The 19708-nt window shown below is 43.8% G+C and overlaps 2 protein-coding genes across 3 annotated transcripts; one reads left to right on the top strand and one right to left on the bottom strand.

Annotated features, from left to right (window-relative positions):
• Nucleotides 1–180: 180 nt before the first annotated feature.
• On the bottom strand, nucleotides 181–6013 carry zmynd19 (zinc finger, MYND-type containing 19). The gene is made up of 6 exons (XM_049021112.1): nucleotides 5651–6013; nucleotides 4315–4374; nucleotides 1690–1796; nucleotides 1246–1386; nucleotides 919–1099; nucleotides 181–355 (listed from the first exon to the last, which is right to left on the bottom strand). Exons 1-6 carry the CDS (start codon nucleotides 5699–5701, stop codon nucleotides 212–214), a joined length of 684 nt encoding a protein of 227 aa, XP_048877069.1. The 5' UTR covers nucleotides 5702–6013; the 3' UTR covers nucleotides 181–211.
• A 120-nt stretch (nucleotides 6014–6133) lies between these two features.
• bspry (B-box and SPRY domain containing) lies at nucleotides 6134–15790 on the top strand. 2 transcript variants are annotated; one of them, XM_049020977.1, is made up of 8 exons: nucleotides 6134–6338; nucleotides 6581–6858; nucleotides 8531–9032; nucleotides 10316–10414; nucleotides 11260–11415; nucleotides 12158–12183; nucleotides 13830–13954; nucleotides 15025–15790. In XM_049020977.1, the coding sequence occupies exons 3-8, from the start codon at nucleotides 8634–8636 to the stop codon at nucleotides 15561–15563; spliced, it is 1344 nt and encodes a 447-aa protein (XP_048876934.1). In that variant the 5' UTR covers nucleotides 6134–6338; nucleotides 6581–6858; nucleotides 8531–8633; the 3' UTR covers nucleotides 15564–15790. The 2 variants fall into 2 exon arrangements, with proteins under 2 accessions (XP_048876934.1, XP_048876932.1); XM_049020975.1 differs by lacking the exons at nucleotides 6134–6338; nucleotides 6581–6858 and adding an exon at nucleotides 8197–8398 and having other exon boundaries at nucleotides 11260–11490.
• Nucleotides 15791–19708: the final 3918 nt, after the last annotated feature.

Here is a 19708-nt window from a genome sequence, read left to right as displayed (position 1 = left end):
CCCCCGACCAACCTGCTTCGTCTTCCGCCTCATCAGAATTAGCCCCTCCCTATTCACACCAACCCCAACACTTCATTCCACCAATTCTCAACCCATTCCCGTTCACACCCTCCCCAACCACAATCCTCCCAGACGCACCCATCTCTCCACCCCCCCCCCCCCCCACCGCCCATCCCCCCCCAAAACCCCAACCCCATCCTGGGTCCATAGATCATCGTTCTGGCTCCGACTCGTTCACCAGGCCCTTCTTCCGCTCACGGCATTGCTTCTTGTGGGCCGGCCAGTCCCTCTGCTGGCACTGGGAGCCGCAGTAACGAGCCACCTGGCACCGTCCACAGATGTTGAACTCTCGGAGCTGTGGGAGGACGGGGAGAGTGACGGTTAAAGAAAAAAACAAACAACATGACATCCCCCCCCCCATGTAGCTTTCACCCTCCCATGCAGAACAGAAAAGAGCAGAAAATGGGATAGTTTAAGCTGAAAGCTGGACCCCCTTCCCTAAGTCTGGATCTCAGTTGCATCTGGAAGTCCTTGGGCTAAATTTACCAAATTTTTTATTTATTTTTTTGGTGGGGGGGGGGGGGGGCACTGGCAGCACCGTTATATGCAATTTTCAGTTTTCGAATTTCTTATTCTATGCAGCGTAATAAGTGGTACAGTTTGGTACATTTATTGTGAATTGTATGGAGTATGATTTCCCATAATTCCTTAAATTCCTGAAATTCCCAAACTGCAGCATCACAGACAGCTTGTTCTCACAGAATAAGCTTATGCCTCCGAAGCCTGGATGCAATGACGGGGAAATTCTGCATTCCAGAGCTTTCTTTTACACTGTTAAAGGGGGATACTCTCTGGAAAGACACAACCTATAATGAAGATGGAGACCAGGTGTGACAGGGAGCATGCCGGGGGGCTCACCCTCCTCTCGATCAGGGAGCAGGGAGGGTAGTGACACTCGTAGTAGGTACAGGAGCACTCCTCCTCCTCCACCAGCTCCCCGTTGGCGTTGAAGTAGCGTGTGCGGCTCATCTCCAGGTACTGCTCCTCCACCGGGTCGGCCGGCACCTGCTGGATAGCCAGCCAGTACAAGGACTGCTCTCTGTGGGCAAAGGAAACATGAGTGAGTTTCAAGAGGACCATCCTACTCCCAATGCCTGCTCCCTCACAGCCAACCAAGATCTGTTTATCAGAGATTAGCTATACAACTGTGCCAAAAAAAAAAAAGGGGGGGGGGGGGTTCAGCACCTCTGTTTGCTGGACAGCTCCTCAGGTTTGGGGCTCCCGCCCACCGGCACCAGGCACAGGTTGTCCAAACGGTTGTCCACGGTTACAGAATTGATGTGGACAACCTGGAAGTTCGGTGCAATGCCACCCACATGCTTCTCCCTGGAAGAAGGGGGGGCGGGGGTTAGGCACACCAGGCGTCGGAAATGCCAGCAATCCACTGACACACGCAATTAACACGCCTCATACAATGGGAACTTAACTATATCATGAGGCAGTTACAAGGTAGTGCTCTCTTAAAATAAAATAATTCAATGCAAACTGCCCCCTTGAGTCAAATGTGGGTAGTGCAACCACCACCCAGCAAAATACAAAAAAAGCAAAGCTGAGCCGTTTGGCATTGCTGATGCATGTCCAGGAGTGACTAACCGTGGACAGTGTTAAATCTCACACAGACACACTTACCACAGGAGCTCGTGGAGCGGCCGCCCTGCCCAGCGCCCTTTGCTGATGTCAAAGGCATAAGCAAAGATCTTCGCCCCATTCCCATCTGCATCCACCTCCATACGAGCCTGTCGGGGGGTGGGAAGTGGGGGAACATCAGTTAGGGTCTACAGGGCTGGAGCACACCCACAGTCAAACATCACTCTCTTCCCAGAAATCAAAAGTAACCAACTGGCCCTTTCTCAAGGATGAATAAGAAGAGTACCAGAACCGCCGCGGTCTGGCTTCCTATGAAGATCCAATATAGTTTCTGAAGAATTCGCCAATGTGTGGAGCGCATTCAGCCTTACATATCCAGGCATGCAGGCAGTCTTGACAGTGTCAGAGTGTCAGACATCCTTAAATACTGTAAAGCTACCATAATTACCGCCTAATTTACCAATCATCATAAGTACCCATTTTTAAACCATGGTGTTTTGATTTAAATGCTCAATTGGAAAATTGAGCATGATGTGCTCAGTCAATAATTACAAGATTTGTTTTTGAATTACTTGGGATACATTAACATACTACTTTTCTATCCAAGTTTGCAGTAGTAGGACTTCATGTTTTTCCTGTTTAGATAAACAAAACAAAGGACTGATCTCAGGCTCGACGAGTCGGCCTTCAGATATGACTAGGTAAGGTTTGACCGAGGCTTGAAACCACCTACTGCAAAAAGATTCAACGTTCTGTTTGCATGAAATTTTACAAAACTCTAGGTGTCCTTAATTACACAAAGGCACTTCTAAATGCTACAAAATAATTTCAACTCACTGCCTCTCCAGGATTTCATACACCTATAACAGGCAGCATTTGGGCACAAAACATAAATACTGTGATAAGGTGCTTATTCATTCAACAATAATAAATCACTTTTTATTAATGACTATTATATTAACTTTCTTTTAACGGATTCACTGTGCTAATATTTACAGTGCTGTGCAAAAGCCTTATGCAGTCAAAGAAAATGATGTTTAAACAATCTTTATGTTGGTGTAAAACTCTGCTTAGCTTATCCATTTCGAAACTTCTGCTAAAATCACCCCAGTATTTGCAGCAACCATCTAATACACCCATATGTTTTTTTTTTCCACCCAAGCGCTAGCACACCTTATAAAGCTAACCAATATCTTATTGACATCTTTTAACTAATTAAATTAAGTGAGCTGGTGGTGAAATTTAACTAATACATGGAATGGCTGAGGTACCCCTGTGGAGAGGTTTGGGATCCAAAGCAGTATTCATCTAGCAATCCAACACGTTATCATTAACATCTTGGAGAAGAGAACTGATTGTTATAAGTTTTTATTGTGTTACTGTTAATTTGTGTTTGTTCTAATGCCAAATTGTGTTTCTTGTTCTTAGCAAAAGTGCACTTACTACCCAGAGAAGTAGTTTTAAGCATTTCTTTTCACTGCCTAAGACTTTTGCACAGTACTGTATGCAACTTGATATTTACTGGGTCAATACTGGTAAATTATAATGGCTCCAGGAGATAACTGCAATCCCATTCTACATAAGTGGCCTCTGTAAGGTGCCAGCCTCTTGTACCTAACCCCCATGCCATCCTTTGACCATGTCTCTCAAGCAAAATCTTGCCTTAATTCTAAGCAGCATTTTGTCTTTCAGGGGTGAAGTGCCTAACTACCCCAAGAACAGAAGGCACAAACCAATTTAATGAAATTTTGCCAGCATACGTTAAATGACCAGCCATAGATGGACATCGTGCGTAACTGCACGCCAACTTACTGTTCCAGACACGCTTTTGAATCTGTGCTACTTTTCAAACTCATCCCTACTTTCCTCTTTTCTCTTCGCCAAGATGAAAATGGCAAAAGACCCTGACAGACAAAACTACTAATAAACAGTTAAAACATCTCTATATGTGATCCTCCATTTCCCAAGAATCTTTGGTCCTATTAACTGGAAGAGTAGCTTATACGATGGAAAAACAGTCACTGGGAATTGTACGAAACTGACCAACAAGTTAGCGAACAATAAATCAATTCCAGTTCTTGCACACAAGCGGCACTTGTTGCTAATTCTTGGCACAGCCAAACTGACGGATGGCAAACGGTTGGCCCTGGAATTAAAACGACACATTTCCTAAGGGATGTTTACAGGTCATGACTAAGAAAAAACAAAACTGAAGGCTCCCCAGAGGTCCACCCAACCTTCCAAACAGATAAGTAACAATGCACTTCAAGGACTCCAAATCAGTACCCAATGACACAAGGACTCCAAATCAGTGCCCAATGACAGATCGCAGACTGCTGTATAAAAAAAAAAGCCATACTGGCTGTTACAACAGAAAGCCTTACTCCCCCAGTACTGACTGCTAATATGCTCCTTCCTGGTTCCTGTTACAGGCAACCAAAAAATGCTCATAGAAACATTCAGTGCCTAAAAACCATTAAAAATCAACACCCCTTAGATGGAGCACATTTAATACCCACCAAATCTTATACTGAATTGTCATTAAACCTCAGAAAGTATATTTCACTGGACAGTGAAATCCACAAAGGATCGTATACACGCCATGGCCATTTTCACTGCCATTCACGATGAGCAGCAAGTTATTAGACTGACTTCATATCATCTTACCTCAAAGGCATAATTCTCCACCAGCGGTATGTCTTGCTCATCTATCAGGGTATATTTGGTCTGTAAAACAAAGACAGCCAAAGACATGACTCCTCCCATGTGCAATTTGATAAAATCACATCAGCTTCACATATCTTCCATGCTAAATACCCAATTTCATGAAGATTCAGGAAACTTGGACATTCAGGATGAATTTTTGGAGAAGCAACCTGTCTCATCTCTCGTATTAATACGCACAATTAAACTGCACACTTCAACGGAAACATCAGGCCATTTCAGTACAAGTACATATTCTGTTACATACCAAATGAAACAAATTAACATCAAAGGCCTCAATCGACTTAATTGAAAACAACAGACCCCACAGTGTTTGCTGCTGTCCAGTTCCTGATATACTAAAATAAGGTTACAAGTTACAAGTAACGATGTCTGTGTAACACAGCATCCGCGTAAATGAACCCAATGCACGGCACTGCTATTCAGTAACACCCCCTCTGACCGCCCGTCCTCCGGGTACCGGGTCCCATTTTACCACAGTGCATCCCGGACTCATCCACAACCAGGTGCTGTCCGACGTGAATTCGGATAAAATGGAAGACAAAACCCAACTAGCACGTAATGGGCTAGCCGGCTAAAAATGTTTTCCACCTTTTCGACAACTGCCCTCTAGTGTCTTTTTCATGTGGCCTGGCTAAAGAGCCACCCAGACTGGCCGCCAAAACAGCTCCCGTCTGGGAAACGGCCGCAAAGACAAGACAGTGCAAAAAGAAAATAATATTAAGTGCAAGCGGCGATGAAACGCGCATTCTGCTGGAGTCTGCGCCTCGCCGGTCGTGTTTATTATTAATGCCGAACCGCGCTCTCGCCTCGTCTGCGTCTCTGACAGCGACATGCCGGCATGTCACGTTACCAGCGGCGCCCGGCTTTCGAAACAACGACCGGCTGAAGCTGGCGTGGAAAACGGCGCGGCGGTCAATTGGCGCACCGTATAAACACCTAAAAGGCTTGTCCGCATCTTATCTTGTTATACCTCCGCGTTGCACCAGCCTGCGTTAGTCTTTATGCTCCTTTAACTGCTAACTGGCTTAGCTAACGAGGCTCGCCCTGGCAGACGCGTTAAATGAGCTGCCATCGCCCGATAGTCCACGCATCACACGCGGCCAAGGCTCTCTCGCTCCCGTTAATTGAGATCCAGCTCTTTTTCTCTTTATAAGCGGTAGCCGATTGTGAACCGAGCGACTGCGTGTGGATGGGGGTGGGTGGTTTTGTTCCCTAACCGTACCACGGATCCCCACCCCTTATCGTCGCACATGGCAGCCCCGGGATTCCAGCTCACCTTCCCGGCCACACGGCCCAGTCGAACAATTCCTAGCTTGAAATCCGACATTGGAAGAGCGGATAAAAGAGGTTAAGAAAAGAGAAAGCCGGCGACGCGATCAAAAGACTTTGAATCTCGTCAGGGCGACCCCCTAACCACCTTTCTGCTACCGGTTAAGCTTAACAGGGTTAGATGGGGCTAAGTTTTCTCCCTCCCACTACAGCCTCCGCGATACACCGCTGGCTGAAACGGGAAAACCGGTCTACCCTAGAAGAAGGGGGAGAGATTGCTGCAAAGTAAACCAATAATATTGAAGTACGGGCTCGCCGCACTCCAATCAGGAACAACACGCTTGACTTTTTCTTCTTTAATTCCAGGGCAGTGTCGTTGCGTCTCTTGACGTAACGATCCCCGACAGTCTTCACCAATCGGAGAAGAGCGTTTCGAAAAGGACCGCCCATACGTCTTATGACGTCAATACGTTTTTGTACACGGCGCCCGTTTCCTGCGTCGGTCGACCTGTCATTTTCCCGCGAAACCGTGTTCGGCCCGGCTTGTGCGAGGAATGGCGGTTGTTTGCGAGCGAATGCTCGTGAAGTGAGACGTTCGATTATTTTTGGCAGACACGTGGAAGGCCAAAGTTGAGCGGTTGATAACATTTTTATTTAACTGAATGAGAAGCGTTTTGTTATGAAAACAACATATAGTAAGTACAGATCAACAAATAGAAATGCATTAGATTTGTGTTAAGCCTATAGATAAAGTTTTCATCCAGACTATTGATTTTCAAGTAGACAAAATGTGTTAAAGAGTGGTAAAGTGTTAGAGTTACCGTACAATTTAGCATTCTTCATGGTTTCATTTGCTTGACCATCCGTAATGCACTTGTGAAATAACCATAATGGCTCGTAAAACTGATTCTTTTTTTCTTTCTCTCTGGTAATACAGTTATGAAAGATCCCAAGCTGGAGTACAACTTGATATATCCGTGGAACATGCATTTTTTTGGCACATTTTTTTAACAAAAATGACACTGAATTTAGGAACTAATTTTGTTTTTCTGTAATCACCATTGTTATGCTTGACTGAAGCCATAAACTGCTTTTTATGATGCAGTTAATCCAAGCCCTTCACGTCAGCTTTTGGAAGGCCGCAGTGTTCAAAGCTTTCACTACACCTAAGTACGCTTGAATAAAGGTGTTATTTCCAACACTGACCTACTGTAGGTCAGTACAGTACACTCAGGTGTAAATTCAGTGTGAGAGGAAGTGTCCTTTAAGTGTCACTCAGGGAGTGATAAATGTGTCCTCTGCATCTCCTTACATCAGGGGCAAGGACAAAAAAGATTTCTAAATCATCGTCACTGATAATAATGATTTTCTACATTTACAGAGCCACTTATCTAATATCACTGAGTATATTCTAGAAAGCACAGGGTTCACGGAATGCTGGTCTCTCATAGGCCACACAAACCAGCAAACACTATGGGTAACTTAGATACATAAATTCATGTTTTATAAGTAGTAATAGTGTTAACATAAAAATCATACAAGGTTTAGAATACACTTTGGCATTAGAACTTCTAATTAGTGACATTAGTGAAATATTTAATTGCAATGTGTTCACAATGGGTAATTGTTTAAATATACTAAGGTTTCAAAACTAAATTCACTTATGTGATTCCAAGCTCATCTCAGTTTATATGAAGTCTCAATCTGTTCCGTGTGTGTGTGTGTGTGTGTACATTTCCTCACCATTGTTTCTTGGACTTAAAAAAAATGTAATAGTTAAAGGGACAGTCAAAATTGCTCCAAAATTGAGTGACTTGAAAGAAACTACTGGAGCTTTTCACTGCCACCAAGAACTGAGCCCTACCCGTCCCAAACTGGTGCATATACAGGGTGAAGAGGTTCAGTCACTGAATGACTAAGCATTAGGAAAGCCAAGATAACTAAACTCTCTATTTTGAATGTTGTTTGTTTGGTGATGTCCTAAATCGTGACTCCAACATCTCCCACAATCATCTCGGACTTATCATATGATATGGATTTCATTTAGGCTAACAGGAAGGCTGCATTAAGTGGAAAAATAATATTGCATTACAACAATGGTGTGCAGAATGTTTCTGTGTATGTTTGTGAATGCACAACTTGTCTACACTTGAAGAGGGTCTGGAGACATGTGGGCCCTACCTGGTCCTGTACTAACCAGGTAAATTAATTAATAAATAAGGTGGCCCCAACACAGGAATTGCATGTTGCGATTAAATAAATATCCAGAACCTGAACTGACATAAAACTCTGAATTAGTTTTGACTATGGAGGGCTGATATATTATTTTGTTGAAAATATTGAATTTTTTGACGGCATTCATAGTTTTCTAATCTCTCAATAGTGAGATATTCTACCTTCGCTTCCCACATACGGCACTTTTTAAATGATACAAAATTTTAAAAATAAATTTGACTTTTGTATAATAGAAAGTCACGCACAACTTCATTAGGAGTGGATTTGACGGTTATTAACGCGTAGCCTTAATTGAATTTAAAATGTTACTAGTTCAAACCAAGTTGCACACAGGAATTAAAAATAAACTGGGAGAAAGTTAAACATTAACTTGTAATATGTTGCACACGTTCTTCCGCTTTTCGATGTAACTACAGATTTTTACACGGGTGGAGTAGCGCAGCACATGGTCAGGCATATATTGAAAACTCCAAAGGGATGGTTGATGGTTCTCCTGAAAAGGGACTGAGATAACCTGAAGGTGGGGTAGGCCTAATTGTTTAGGTTTCACTTAATTTTATTTCTTCCCACTTTTCTGCCAAACTTGTTTTACAACTCCAAGCTGTATATTGCCCCCCACTTCCGTGTTGGCGTCTGTTTCCACCTGTCACAGGTAAGCGGCTCGGCAGGAGTGACCTACCAGCCAGGACTTTGCAGCGCAGTTTCAGTATCATTTCATTTTCTATCTTTGATCAAACATCCATCCAAGAGGAGCCATGGGCTCAGAGGCGAGGAAATGCGAGCTGGCGACAGTGTCACTGGCTGACAATGATTATGAAGCGGAGCCCGCAGGGATTCCCCCCAGTCACTGCTTTGGAAGCGAGATCGGGCAGCCATGGATTTCCGAAGGACAGTCTGCGGACAGTGTGATACTGGCGAACGGGTCGCGGAGGAACAGTAAGACAAGATCGTCGGTCTCTACTGCAGATTCTGGGGACGATGCGGTCGCCCAGATTGATCACAGCTCCGACATGGACTTCTGCGAGGAGCATGAGTCGAAGCTGGACTGGTACTGCAGCTCAGAAGCTAAATTAGTCTGCTCGCAATGTGTCGCCGCCGGATCGTGCCACGGCCACATCGTCACTCCGGTCACTCGACGAGCCACGGTTATTAGGGTGGGTAAGCATGCAGTTTAGTGCTATGGCTCTGAACAAATATATAAATCCTAATAATTATTTAATGGTATTTGCCATTAGTGAGTATTATGGGCAATTATAAGTATAGCCCTATTAAAGAAATTCATTGAAACATTGAACTGAACTACTGAAAGTAAATAAAGGGAACAGGGAACAATAATGGACTTATTTGCAGTTAGGACTAAATTTTAGTTTCAAGAAGTGTGAAAATGTTTTTGTTCACGTGTGTTTTTGTTTCCGTCTACGAATGCGTCACACTTGATCATGAAAATAAGCCTGTCAGGGTCGGAGAGTTCCTCCGGCTGGAATGTAGAAAAACCGGAGATTCTGGGTACTGATGTTAGAGTCACGGTACCGGGGGGCACTGATACATTCGATAAGCAACGAATCAGGGTTAGCATCCATATGACACATGCTTGACTCATTCATTTGATATTTATTACGATCTTGCAATCATGTCGTCACAAACATCCATCCATCCATTTTCCAAACCGCATAACTACTGGGTCGCGGGGGGTCTGGCGCCTATCCCGGAAGCAATGGGCACGAGGCAGGGAACAACCATCGCCAGCCCATCGCAGGGCACACTCACACACCATTCACTCTCACATGCATTCCTACGGGCAATTTAGCAAGTCCAATTAGCCTCAGCATGTTTTTTGACTGTGGGGGGCCCCACGACGACATGGGGAGAACATGCAAACTCCGCACACATGTGACCCAGGCGGAGACTCGAACGCGGGTCCCAGAGGTGTGAAGCTAACCACTGCACCACCATGCCGCCCCGTCGTCACAAACATATATTAAAGATATTTCAAAGACATTTGTATAAAGAAACAGCAGAAAAAATACAACGTGTAAAGTGGTATAACTCCTGTAACTTACAGCAGCCGCATGAATTAAGTTGGAACAGTAGGCTATTCCAAATATACTTAAAATCCAATCAAAATAAATTAAAATAAGTGTTTGATTGCTTTGTTGCATTACCAAAAAATGGAAACGGATGTATTATAAGCAGTACTCAGAGTGCAGCCGGTAGGCGTAGTTCATCTCATAGACTACTTGTATTTCATATTTCAGTATTTTTTCGTGTTCTCCAGCCACAGAGGAAAGAACGACCACTGTTTCTAAATGATCTGCTCTCACCTCATTAAGTGGTCCCGCATTCCTGCCTGCCAGTAAGATTTGTCATTCTGACACATGATACAACGCCTTGGTCAGTTCCTCATGTGGGTATATCTCTACCATCTTTCCTTCGGTAGAACCAGCTAGTGGACGTGTGTGAGAAGATGCAGCTGCAAGCCTCCCGGATCGAGCGGTTCCTGAGTCAGACCCTGGTCGCCAAGGAGCAGGCGCTGCAGGTAACCGCTAACGGACATGAGCAGGGTCTCGGATACAGAAATCTCTCACTCCTGCCCATGTACTGACAAACTCAGTTACACATGCACCATAACATGGTAACGCATTAACTTTACACCTAACCTTTGGCTCTGACTGCAGAAAAGCATAAATACTCACATGACATTTGCTTTCTGAAGGAGATGCATGATATAATTTCACTTTGAATTCTCTTTTCTTTATCTAGGTGTGTGTGGACTAAAATGACCTCTTCTGGCTAAGTGTGATAATATAGCTGTAAATAAACTGCACATATGGTGTGTTTATGCACAGAGCTGTAATTTTCCATATTACTGAATTTTGTGCCTACAATGGGTTGGCAGCCCATCTTGGGTTATTCTCTGCCTTGCGCCCATAACTTTGGACAGACTCATTCCCACTGCGACCCTGAATAGGACAAGCAGGTTTAGCAAATGGATGGATGGATGGATTATGTGCATTATTAATAACAATACTTTTACATGAAATACAGTATTAACTTCTTGTAATTTCAAAATCATTTTTTATTATAAAAATGACCAAGGAAGAATCTGTCATGAATAGAGACTAATATGTGAGGTTGGTTTTCCGTTTTTCTTGTTATGCACCTGTATTAGAACAATACCTTTAAATTTCAAATTTTCACTGTATGTAACTGCATAAAACGGTAAATGGACCTACTACCGTGCAGTGATATAAAGATGAATGATTGTTTTAAAATTGTTTTAAAATCCCTCTCTCTCTTTCACACACATACACATACACACACACACACACACACACACACACACACACACACACACACACACACACACACTCTCCCCTGTAGGTGGATGCCAGTGCGGCACGAGAGCGTGTGGTGGCACGGCTCAACCTGGTGCGGGAGGCTCTAGAGGAAGAAGAACAGCGCCTCCTAGAGGCTGTGCAGAGGGAGGAGGAGAGGGTCCAGCAGTGTCTGCTCACCCAGAAGGCCCACTGGACCCAGGCACTGGATTCGCTGACACACACCCGCACACGCCTCGTGCACACTCTCACCCACACCATGGATGCAAAACTTGTGGTAAGGGGGGGGGGGGGGGAGGTGCATACAGCAGCAGCCTTTACACTGCGGAAGGACTTTTGAATGGGGACAAGGAGAGGATTTGGGTGGCTGGGACAATCAGAGATCAGTGAAAATGGGCAGTTAATTGAAAATTAGTAAGTTGTTTAAATAATGGTCTGACTAAGTACAAGCGGAGGTTTAAACAGTGAATACTTGGAATAACAATGACTTGAAATATCAGTTACTATATACTCATTGTCAATCACTGCAAACCAAGTCCGGTGATCTTAGGGAGCACAGAATGTAAGTCAAAGACATCATTGCACTGCAGGGCATGCATACAGAACCGGTTCCAGCTGCCTAAGCTACATAACTGAGTGTAATACGTGGGAGCTTCTTAAAGAATAAAGAGCTGTCTAAGCGCAATATAAAGCACAAACAACGCTGTCTTATGACTACACCAAATACATGAGAATGATGGCAGCCTGCAGATCATAGGAGAGTTGAACAGACAAGAGTAAGGTCAAGTCAACGAAAGGCAAGAGAACTTAATATGGCAGAAAAGCACAAGGGAAGAAAATAAGGAAGAGATTAATCGGTAAAGGTGAAATGGTCACAATGTTCTTTACGATGTTTAAGAATGCTCAGATTTTATTTGTTTTCTAATTATCTTCCTGCATTTCAGAATTCAAGCCAGGACATCGCTGAGAGGTCAGTGCAGCGACTGTCTAAATGCATAACACCTTTGTATTCTCCAGATGGGGAATATATAGGGTTTTGGGACTGGTCTACTGTCACAGATGCTTAATTTCATGAACAGCTCAAAAAGTATCTGTCGGATCTTTTTCAAACTTTGCAGACACATTGTATGGGGAAAGACATGAAACTGATCAAATCTTTAGATAAATTGCACCAAAATCAAAACAGTGCAGTATAGTGGTAGTAAAGAGATGGATAGCTACGAACACTCATCTCAAAAGCATAATAACTCAAAAAGTATTTGTCAGATGTTTTTCACTACTTCACAGGAAATTTGTGTCAGAGAAGGTTCTAGAACCAGTTTCATTTTTAGATAAATTATACCAAAATTGAAGCAACACCACACTTGCAGCAAAGGGAAGAATGATGGCGGAATGTACTTGAATATGATGAACTCAAAAAATATTTGATGGATTTTTTGTGACTTCAGAAAAACATAATATGGATAAAGATCTACACATGATTTTATGTTGAGACAAGTCTCACAAAAATTGAAATAGCGGCACTCAGCGGCAGCAACAGTAGGGAAGGGCAGCTGCAGAAGACACTTGTGAACACTCAAGAAAAAGTATTTGATGGATCTTTTTCAAACTTTTCAGGAAAATTGTATGGATGATGATCTGGGACAAATTTCATTTTGAGACAAATCTCACCAAAATTGAAGGAGTGTCAGTATCAGGGATGTGTCAGACACATATCTAGTAAACCTGATTTCATTGAGATGTGTTACATAAAATTGAGCTTTTAATAAGGGTTCTTTTGGAGAGGTGGGGAAAGTGTGTAGGGGGGCTGCAGAGATTGTAGAGGTTGGGAAGTGTGAGAGGAGCAAAGATTAGATGGAGGGGGGGAGGTGACAGTATTATGCAGGGAATACATTATTGTTCTTCCGACGGTATCGGAACTCTGCTGTAACAGTTCTCACCCACAACAAACACTCTGCTCACATCACCCAATTCTGTCTCAGATCCACTGGTTACCAAATCGGTCCTGTATCTAATTCAAAATCTTTCTACTCCCCTCTAAAGCTGTACATGGCCTTGCACCCCCCTACCTCAATAAACGTCTGACTTTTTACTCTCCTCTTTGTGCTTTCCGGTCATCTAGGAGTAATCTGCTCTTCGTCCCTTTGCATTGGGCTTTTCACTATGGGTGGCAGGTTGCTTAGTGCCATTGCCCTCAAGTTCTGGAATTCTCTTCCACACTCTCTCTGTGACTGCTCTTCATTTTCTGCTTTTAAATCTGATTTAAAGATCTTCCTGTTAAATGAACATTTTTTCCTCCACTGCTTAAATGTCTTTTTCTCTTCCTTGCAAAGCTTTGTGTTTGTGAAAGGTGCTATAAAAATGTCGAAATGTATTTGTTTGTTGTTGTTGCTGTTGTAATTATTATGATTATTATTATCTAACTTCAATTTAGGTTTTCTAGACTTATGTTGTGAGTGATATTTATCACAGGTAAGGAAAGAGAAACGTCTCTCCCCTTTACATTACAATATCAATCTATGGAGAGACAGTGTTAATAATAGCCTGTGCTAAGCCTCTGACTATGTGTGATAATAAGATATCAGTGACAAATCTCACCATCGGTTTTGCCCTAAGGGTGGAGGAGGCCGAGGGTGTGGGCGATCCCATTGACACAGAGAAGCTCACCATGAAATTCGGCTGCAGTGAAAGCAAGCTGATCATGGGGCTGTGGGCCAGCGCCGCGCTGTTGGGTCACATGGGTCAGTAGCTTGTTTATGCACTGGAACACTAATCAGACAGGCCTCATTCATCTTCCATTGGTGAGAATGGTCATAAGGTGGATAGCAGAGTAACCATGCTGCTGCAGAATGACCTCATTCGCCTGTTAATTTCACTTAATGAGGCTGGACTATAAAAAGAGCTGTAAATAGGGCATAGGAGTGCCATATAAAACATTACGTAAGGTGTACTGAGCAACTATACGGGGCAGTGTTAAGTCATTAGTCTGAAGAATTTACAGAATTGATATTGAAAAACAGAGCTAACCTCATACACACTGAACTGAAAGATTGCGAATTACGGTCTTCCTCATATTCTCCCTCTCTCCCTTTTTTTTAACTGCCTCCCAATATCTCTTTTCCTTTATTCTTTATGTCTTTCATCTTTATCATATTTCACTCCTTTTATTCTCTTTTCAATCTGATATTTTGCATACATGTTGCATACTTCTTTCTTACCATTGCCTCTTCCATCTATCCCTCCTCTCCATTCTCATTCACTCCTTTCTTACCATTGCCTCTTCCATCTATCCCTCCTCTCCATTCTCATTCACTCCTTTCTTACCCTTGCTTCTTCCATCTATCCCTCCTCTCCAGTCTCATTCACTCCTTTCTTACCCTCGCTTCTTCCATCTATCCCTCCTCTCTGTTCTCATTCACTCCTTTCTAACCCTTGCCTCTTTCATCTACCCCTCCAATCTATTCTCATTTACTCATTTTTTACCATTGCCTCTCTCCTCTATCCCTCCTCTTATTGTCATTTACTCCTTTTTTACCATTGCCTCTCTCCTCTATCCCTCCTCTTATTGTCATTTACTCCTTTTTTACCATTGCCTCTCTCCTCTGTCCCTCCTCTTATTGTCATTTACTCATTTTTTACCATTGCCTCTCTCCTCTGTCCCTACTCTCCATGCTCATTCACTCCTTTCTTACCCTTGCATCTCTCCTCTGTCCCTTTTCTCCATTCCTATTCACTTCCTTTTTTCCCTCACCCCTTTCCTCTAGCCCTCCTCTCCATTCTTATTCATTCATTTTTACTCTCTGTCCCCCAGGTCATACTCCAATCAATCTGACGTTCGATGATCGCACCGTCAGCCCCCTGCTTTCCTTGTCTCCGGACCAGCGTACCTTGACCTTCCTGTCCAAACGGGCCAGGCGGAATCCCCAGTATGACCCGGCTCGTTTTGACAGCTGGCCCAATGCCCTGTGCTCCCGCTTGTTCTCCTCCGGCACCCACAGCTGGGTAGTGGATGTGTCACAAAGCGACGCCTTCAAGGTGGGAGTCTGCTATGCCAGTCTGGAGCGCAAGGGCTCCTCTGACGCATCCCGGCTGGGCTACAATGCCCGGTCCTGGGTATTGTCCCACTTCGAGGATGTGATCTCCTTCTGCCACGCCGCACGCCATGACTACCTGTCCGTGGTGCAGAAGCCAAGGCGGATCGGGATTCTGCTGGACTGGCCCGGCTGCACCCTTCTTTTCTTCGACGCGGACTCGGGCACCACCCTGCACACCGTGTGCCACCCTTTCACTGCCCCACTGCTGCCAGCTTGTGCCGTGGGCAACCGCAGCATTACATTAGTGCAGCCATAACTCACCTGGCCAAATGTATAATTGGGATTTAAAAAATGCCAGTTAGTCTAATTTCTGTGATGCCATGTCTCTTTGGTATATCATGTTTTGCTAATCCAGTTGTCCAGGATAAGCAGTGTGCAAGATGGATGGAGGGATGCAGGCATGCATGCATGTTTTGCTATAGATAGATGTTATTGATGTGGTTTTATGTTTTGTAATTAATTCATAAACTGGTTATTTTCAAACTCCAAAGCTCTTTTTCATGGAGAAAGAACGACCATCCTTTACTGGGAAGCATGTGATAGCACATGGTGAAGCACGACAATGACGGGTATGCTTACAACCAGCACCAACATTGTGGTGCCAAACTGACCAGTTCTGGGCACTCAGTCTGTGTACTTAGTCATTATTCTATGTACTAAACATTTATGTTTATTAATTTATACGTTTTTTTAGTTTAGCAGCAGAAGCCATACAGCTGCAAACACTAACAGTTGTTTTTGAATCAGCTCCCCCCAAAATGTACAACCAAACATCTGACCACTACACAAAATAAATGTGTAAATAACACAGTGACCTAAAATATTGAAGGGGAAAAGGAGAGATGTCACTGCTACATATGTGTTTAATAAGAGGTGCTGCCCTAGATCTAGAGGTTTTGTGAGGCTGGGGTATCCTGACCCCCGATTCAATGTATTTTTACCTGGTGATCTAGTGGGGACTCTGCAAACGAAAATCTTACAATTGGATGCCAGCCAGAGAAGCTTTGAACCTTTTAACATCTGTCAGACGTGCAATCCATAAACATTGGTGGATAAATTTTGTATATTACCTTTAATTAGCTGGCTGGATGGGATTTGATTGGATTGTTTCTATGGTTTATAAAAGGAAAGAATAAAGAAATGTCATGACCCTGTCAACAAGCATTTGGAAGATGGATGGATGGACAATGGGGTAAAAAAAAAAGGCAGGCAACTTTATTGAAAATGTTGGAAAAGAGTTAATGACCTTCGTTGATTAGGTAAAGAAGCAATTTCACAGGAAATGTTGTTTCCATTTATTTACTTGGCCGATGATTTTGTCGAAATGATGAACAGTAGAGGCAGATAACACATCGCATACGCAGCACGGATAAACAGCCAGTTCATGTACAGGTGTATTCTAGGCTGACCAGAAATAAGTGCAAGATAGCTGTGGGGGAAAGGAACTATATTAACACAATTTCGAGGCGAGTTTATTTTTTTTAATCCATGCATCCATCCATCCATCCATTTTCCAAACCGCTTATCCTTCTGGGTCGATAAACCATTTAGCAGCGCTTTGAGCAGAACGGCACTCAGCGGACCTCTCGCCAGCCGATCTTAGGCTTGAAGAGAAACAAATGTTTATGCGGTCTCGACTTCCCATTGGCCAGCGTCGACGAAATGTTTCAGAATGGTCTCGATCAATTGGTCGAGCGACGAGACTGGCCTCTCTCCGATTGGCCAGCGCGGCGATAGCCCGCCCGCCCACTCCCCGCGCGCTTATTTGAATAGCTGTGCATCTGAGAGCTGGATATCTTAGTATCTTTTCTGATTATATTCACATCCGCCACGCTTTCAATGTGACATCGAGCATCCACACAGTGCTAAAATGTAAGCCCAACAAACAACTAAAGCTGTGCAAATACCTCTCTGGCACGTGCGTTTCTAGCGTTATTGTTTTGTTATTTATACTGTTATCGATTATGTTATATTTTTGGGTTGTGGGTAAAATGTAAAACTTTCTCCTTGCAGATCGTTAGTTTCACCATTGTCGACTGGATGTGTCATTTCATACGAATGCTATCGATACTAGTGAAAAATATGGAATATACGGAAGAAACGGGCTAACCTCCCTCGATTACATTTTTGCATAGATCAGTTATGTAGTCAATCCCATTAGTCATACTTCAGCCCAGTAATTGTTCAAAATGCATTGTTTTTAGTATCTTGCATAGAGAATGTGTATATTTAGTGTCGTCAGTCATAGTTCAGGCCAGCAATTGCTCAGAATGCATTTTTCTTAATATTTTGTATGGCAAAGTTATATTTTCAGTGCCACTGGTCATACTTCAGGCCAGTAATTTCTCAGAATGGATTTTTTAAATGTAAATACGGCCCTGTTCTCTTAAAAAGGGACGGGATGTGCATGTATGTGCATCCAAACATCTTTAGGAGCCATTATATAAATATATCCATATTTATTTGTATTATGTAAACATCAGACAGAGAGGGAGTCCGGCAACCTGAGCAATATAATGCGCAATAAGGATGTGTTCCTGAGGTAAGCAATTAAACCACAAGGCACAACATCACCACATCAATACTGAAATCCCATGTTAACTAATCCCTCATTTGATTTATGCTCATAGGTATGCCAGCTCCTTCCTCTAAATTAGTGATGAGGCAGCTAGAGGCTGTCAGTCAAGTTGTTAGATTTGGTGCACATGAGCATTGTACCTATAAGGAGCTGGTCTGAGGACAGATTGCTTTGCATATTGTAGTCTGCACACAGTTATTTGAAGTTCGCGCATAGGAAGTGAGCACTCACTCTCTGTAGCAGCTTGCTAAATGTACTTATAGAAGTAATGGTTGTAATTGTCAGCAGTAATGATTGATGATTTAGTGTGCCCCCCCCATTCTGTCATCCAGCTATTTCCAGTGGGTTAGGGAGAAATAAGGCCAGCACCTAAATGGATAGGCTGAAGAGGGACATCCAGAGGAGAGATGCACAGCAGAAGCTCACTTTTGCCGTTCTGTGCTCCTCTAAGGATGCGCCCAGCACAGTTCCTGGTGAGCTTTGAATATAGTATCTGTAGAACTAACAACTTCAGTGTTCTTTTATTCAGACTTGGTCTGTGTTACTCCCTTTATCATCTTGTCAGCTATTCCGAGCCCCTGAAGGAGCAACAGGGTTCAACCACAGGGTCAGACTGGCCAGGTACCTAGTGCGGCTGCACCACCAGCTCGGTGTCTCAGACAGTCACCCTGCCAGCATCGTCTCTCTCTGGAACAACCTGCCGGAGAGAGATGGGTAGCTACCTACTGAAGCACGTGGACCGGCTCCTGCAGGGCAGGTTCAAGGCCAGCCACTTCAAGATAACAGTGTGCGCAGGGCAGGAAAGCCTGAAAAGGTAAGTGGATTGTTTATGCAGATGATATTACAGATTTCCAGGCATTCACTCTCTGCTGCTGTGTTACACTTAGCCTGACTTCTACATTTTTCTGAGCAGCTGTCTGCTGGGCCAAGGCACTGGGCCTGCAGTGGCCTCACATGAGCCGACTCAAAGAGGCCATCTGCTTGGAGCTCTGCTCTCTTCACCCAGCTGGCCAGATGATTGCAGCGGTGAGGATGAACTCCATCCTGCCATCCTGCAGGACGACAGCTGGTCCTGAGTATTCCGGGGCTCATGCAGACCACATCACTGTAGCTTTTAGAAATAAAGCAGTGAATACTGTCTGTTTGATAAGTATGTTCAAGCAACATTTGGGATCAGCTGAAATGAGGGATTTTTTATGGCTCAATGATGAATGTTGACTTAATGTTGGTTATTTTAAAAATGTCTTGTTTCTCGTAAGCATAACAGTCAAGCGGCAAGAACGTGCTGTGCTCTCCATGGACATCCAGCCTGCAGAACCTCCTTCAGACCTGATTCTGTTCACCTTTTCCTCTCCTCCAGACCTGTCCGGGTCGGCTGTGTGGCTCCTGCTCCGCACCCCCAGCCTGCCCCTCTGCTTCCTGTATCAGTCCCACATGCCCCCTTACCTGCCCCACCGACACCTGAATCAGCCATAGCTGCGCCCCTGAAACCGCCGGCTCCCTCCTAGACAGACACCCCCGGCAACCTGACCAGGTTAAAGACTTGGAGCTGACGCACGGAGTGCAGAAGGAGGAAGGCAGCTGAAGCCTTGGCCAGTTCACAGGGTCTCCCCATCCCACCTCGCATGACCCATCAGCACTTCACTTGCAAGCAGTGTGGGCAGAGTTCAAAATAAATTCTTCTGTGAAACGACGGAAGGGAAGTTATTTGAAGAGGGGAAGGTGCAGTAGGACATTAAATGCTTTTTACAATTAATTACATTTTTTTAAGATTGATTTTCATATATTGTGTAATTTAAATTAATATTATATTGTATTATTAT

Source organism: Brienomyrus brachyistius, chromosome 7, assembly GCF_023856365.1.
Source record: "Brienomyrus brachyistius isolate T26 chromosome 7, BBRACH_0.4, whole genome shotgun sequence".
Lineage (NCBI taxonomy): Eukaryota > Metazoa > Chordata > Actinopteri > Osteoglossiformes > Mormyridae > Brienomyrus > Brienomyrus brachyistius.
Note: the sequence above shows the minus strand (reverse complement) of the source record. Positions and strands in the feature narration are given on the sequence as shown.

Excerpts from the sequence above, each read along its gene's own strand:
- bspry (XM_049020975.1), top strand. The coding sequence starts at position 8,634 with ATGGGCTCAGAGGCGAGGAAATGCGAGCTGGCGACAGTGTCACTGGCT. Across the intron at positions 9,033-10,315 it reads GACGAGCCACGGTTATTAGG|AACCAGCTAGTGGACGTGTG; the intron begins GTGGGTAAGCAT and ends TTCCTTCGGTAG. Across the intron at positions 13,955-15,024 it reads CGCGCTGTTGGGTCACATGG|GTCATACTCCAATCAATCTG; the intron begins GTCAGTAGCTTG and ends TCTGTCCCCCAG.
- zmynd19 (XM_049021112.1), bottom strand. The coding sequence starts at position 5,701 with ATGTCGGATTTCAAGCTAGGAATTGTTCGACTGGGCCGTGTGGCCGGG. Across the intron at positions 1,387-1,689 it reads CCGCTCCACGAGCTCCTGTG|GGAGAAGCATGTGGGTGGCA; the intron begins GTAAGTGTGTCT and ends CCCTTCTTCCAG. Across the intron at positions 1,100-1,245 it reads GAGCTGTCCAGCAAACAGAG|AGAGCAGTCCTTGTACTGGC; the intron begins GTGCTGAACCCC and ends CTTTGCCCACAG.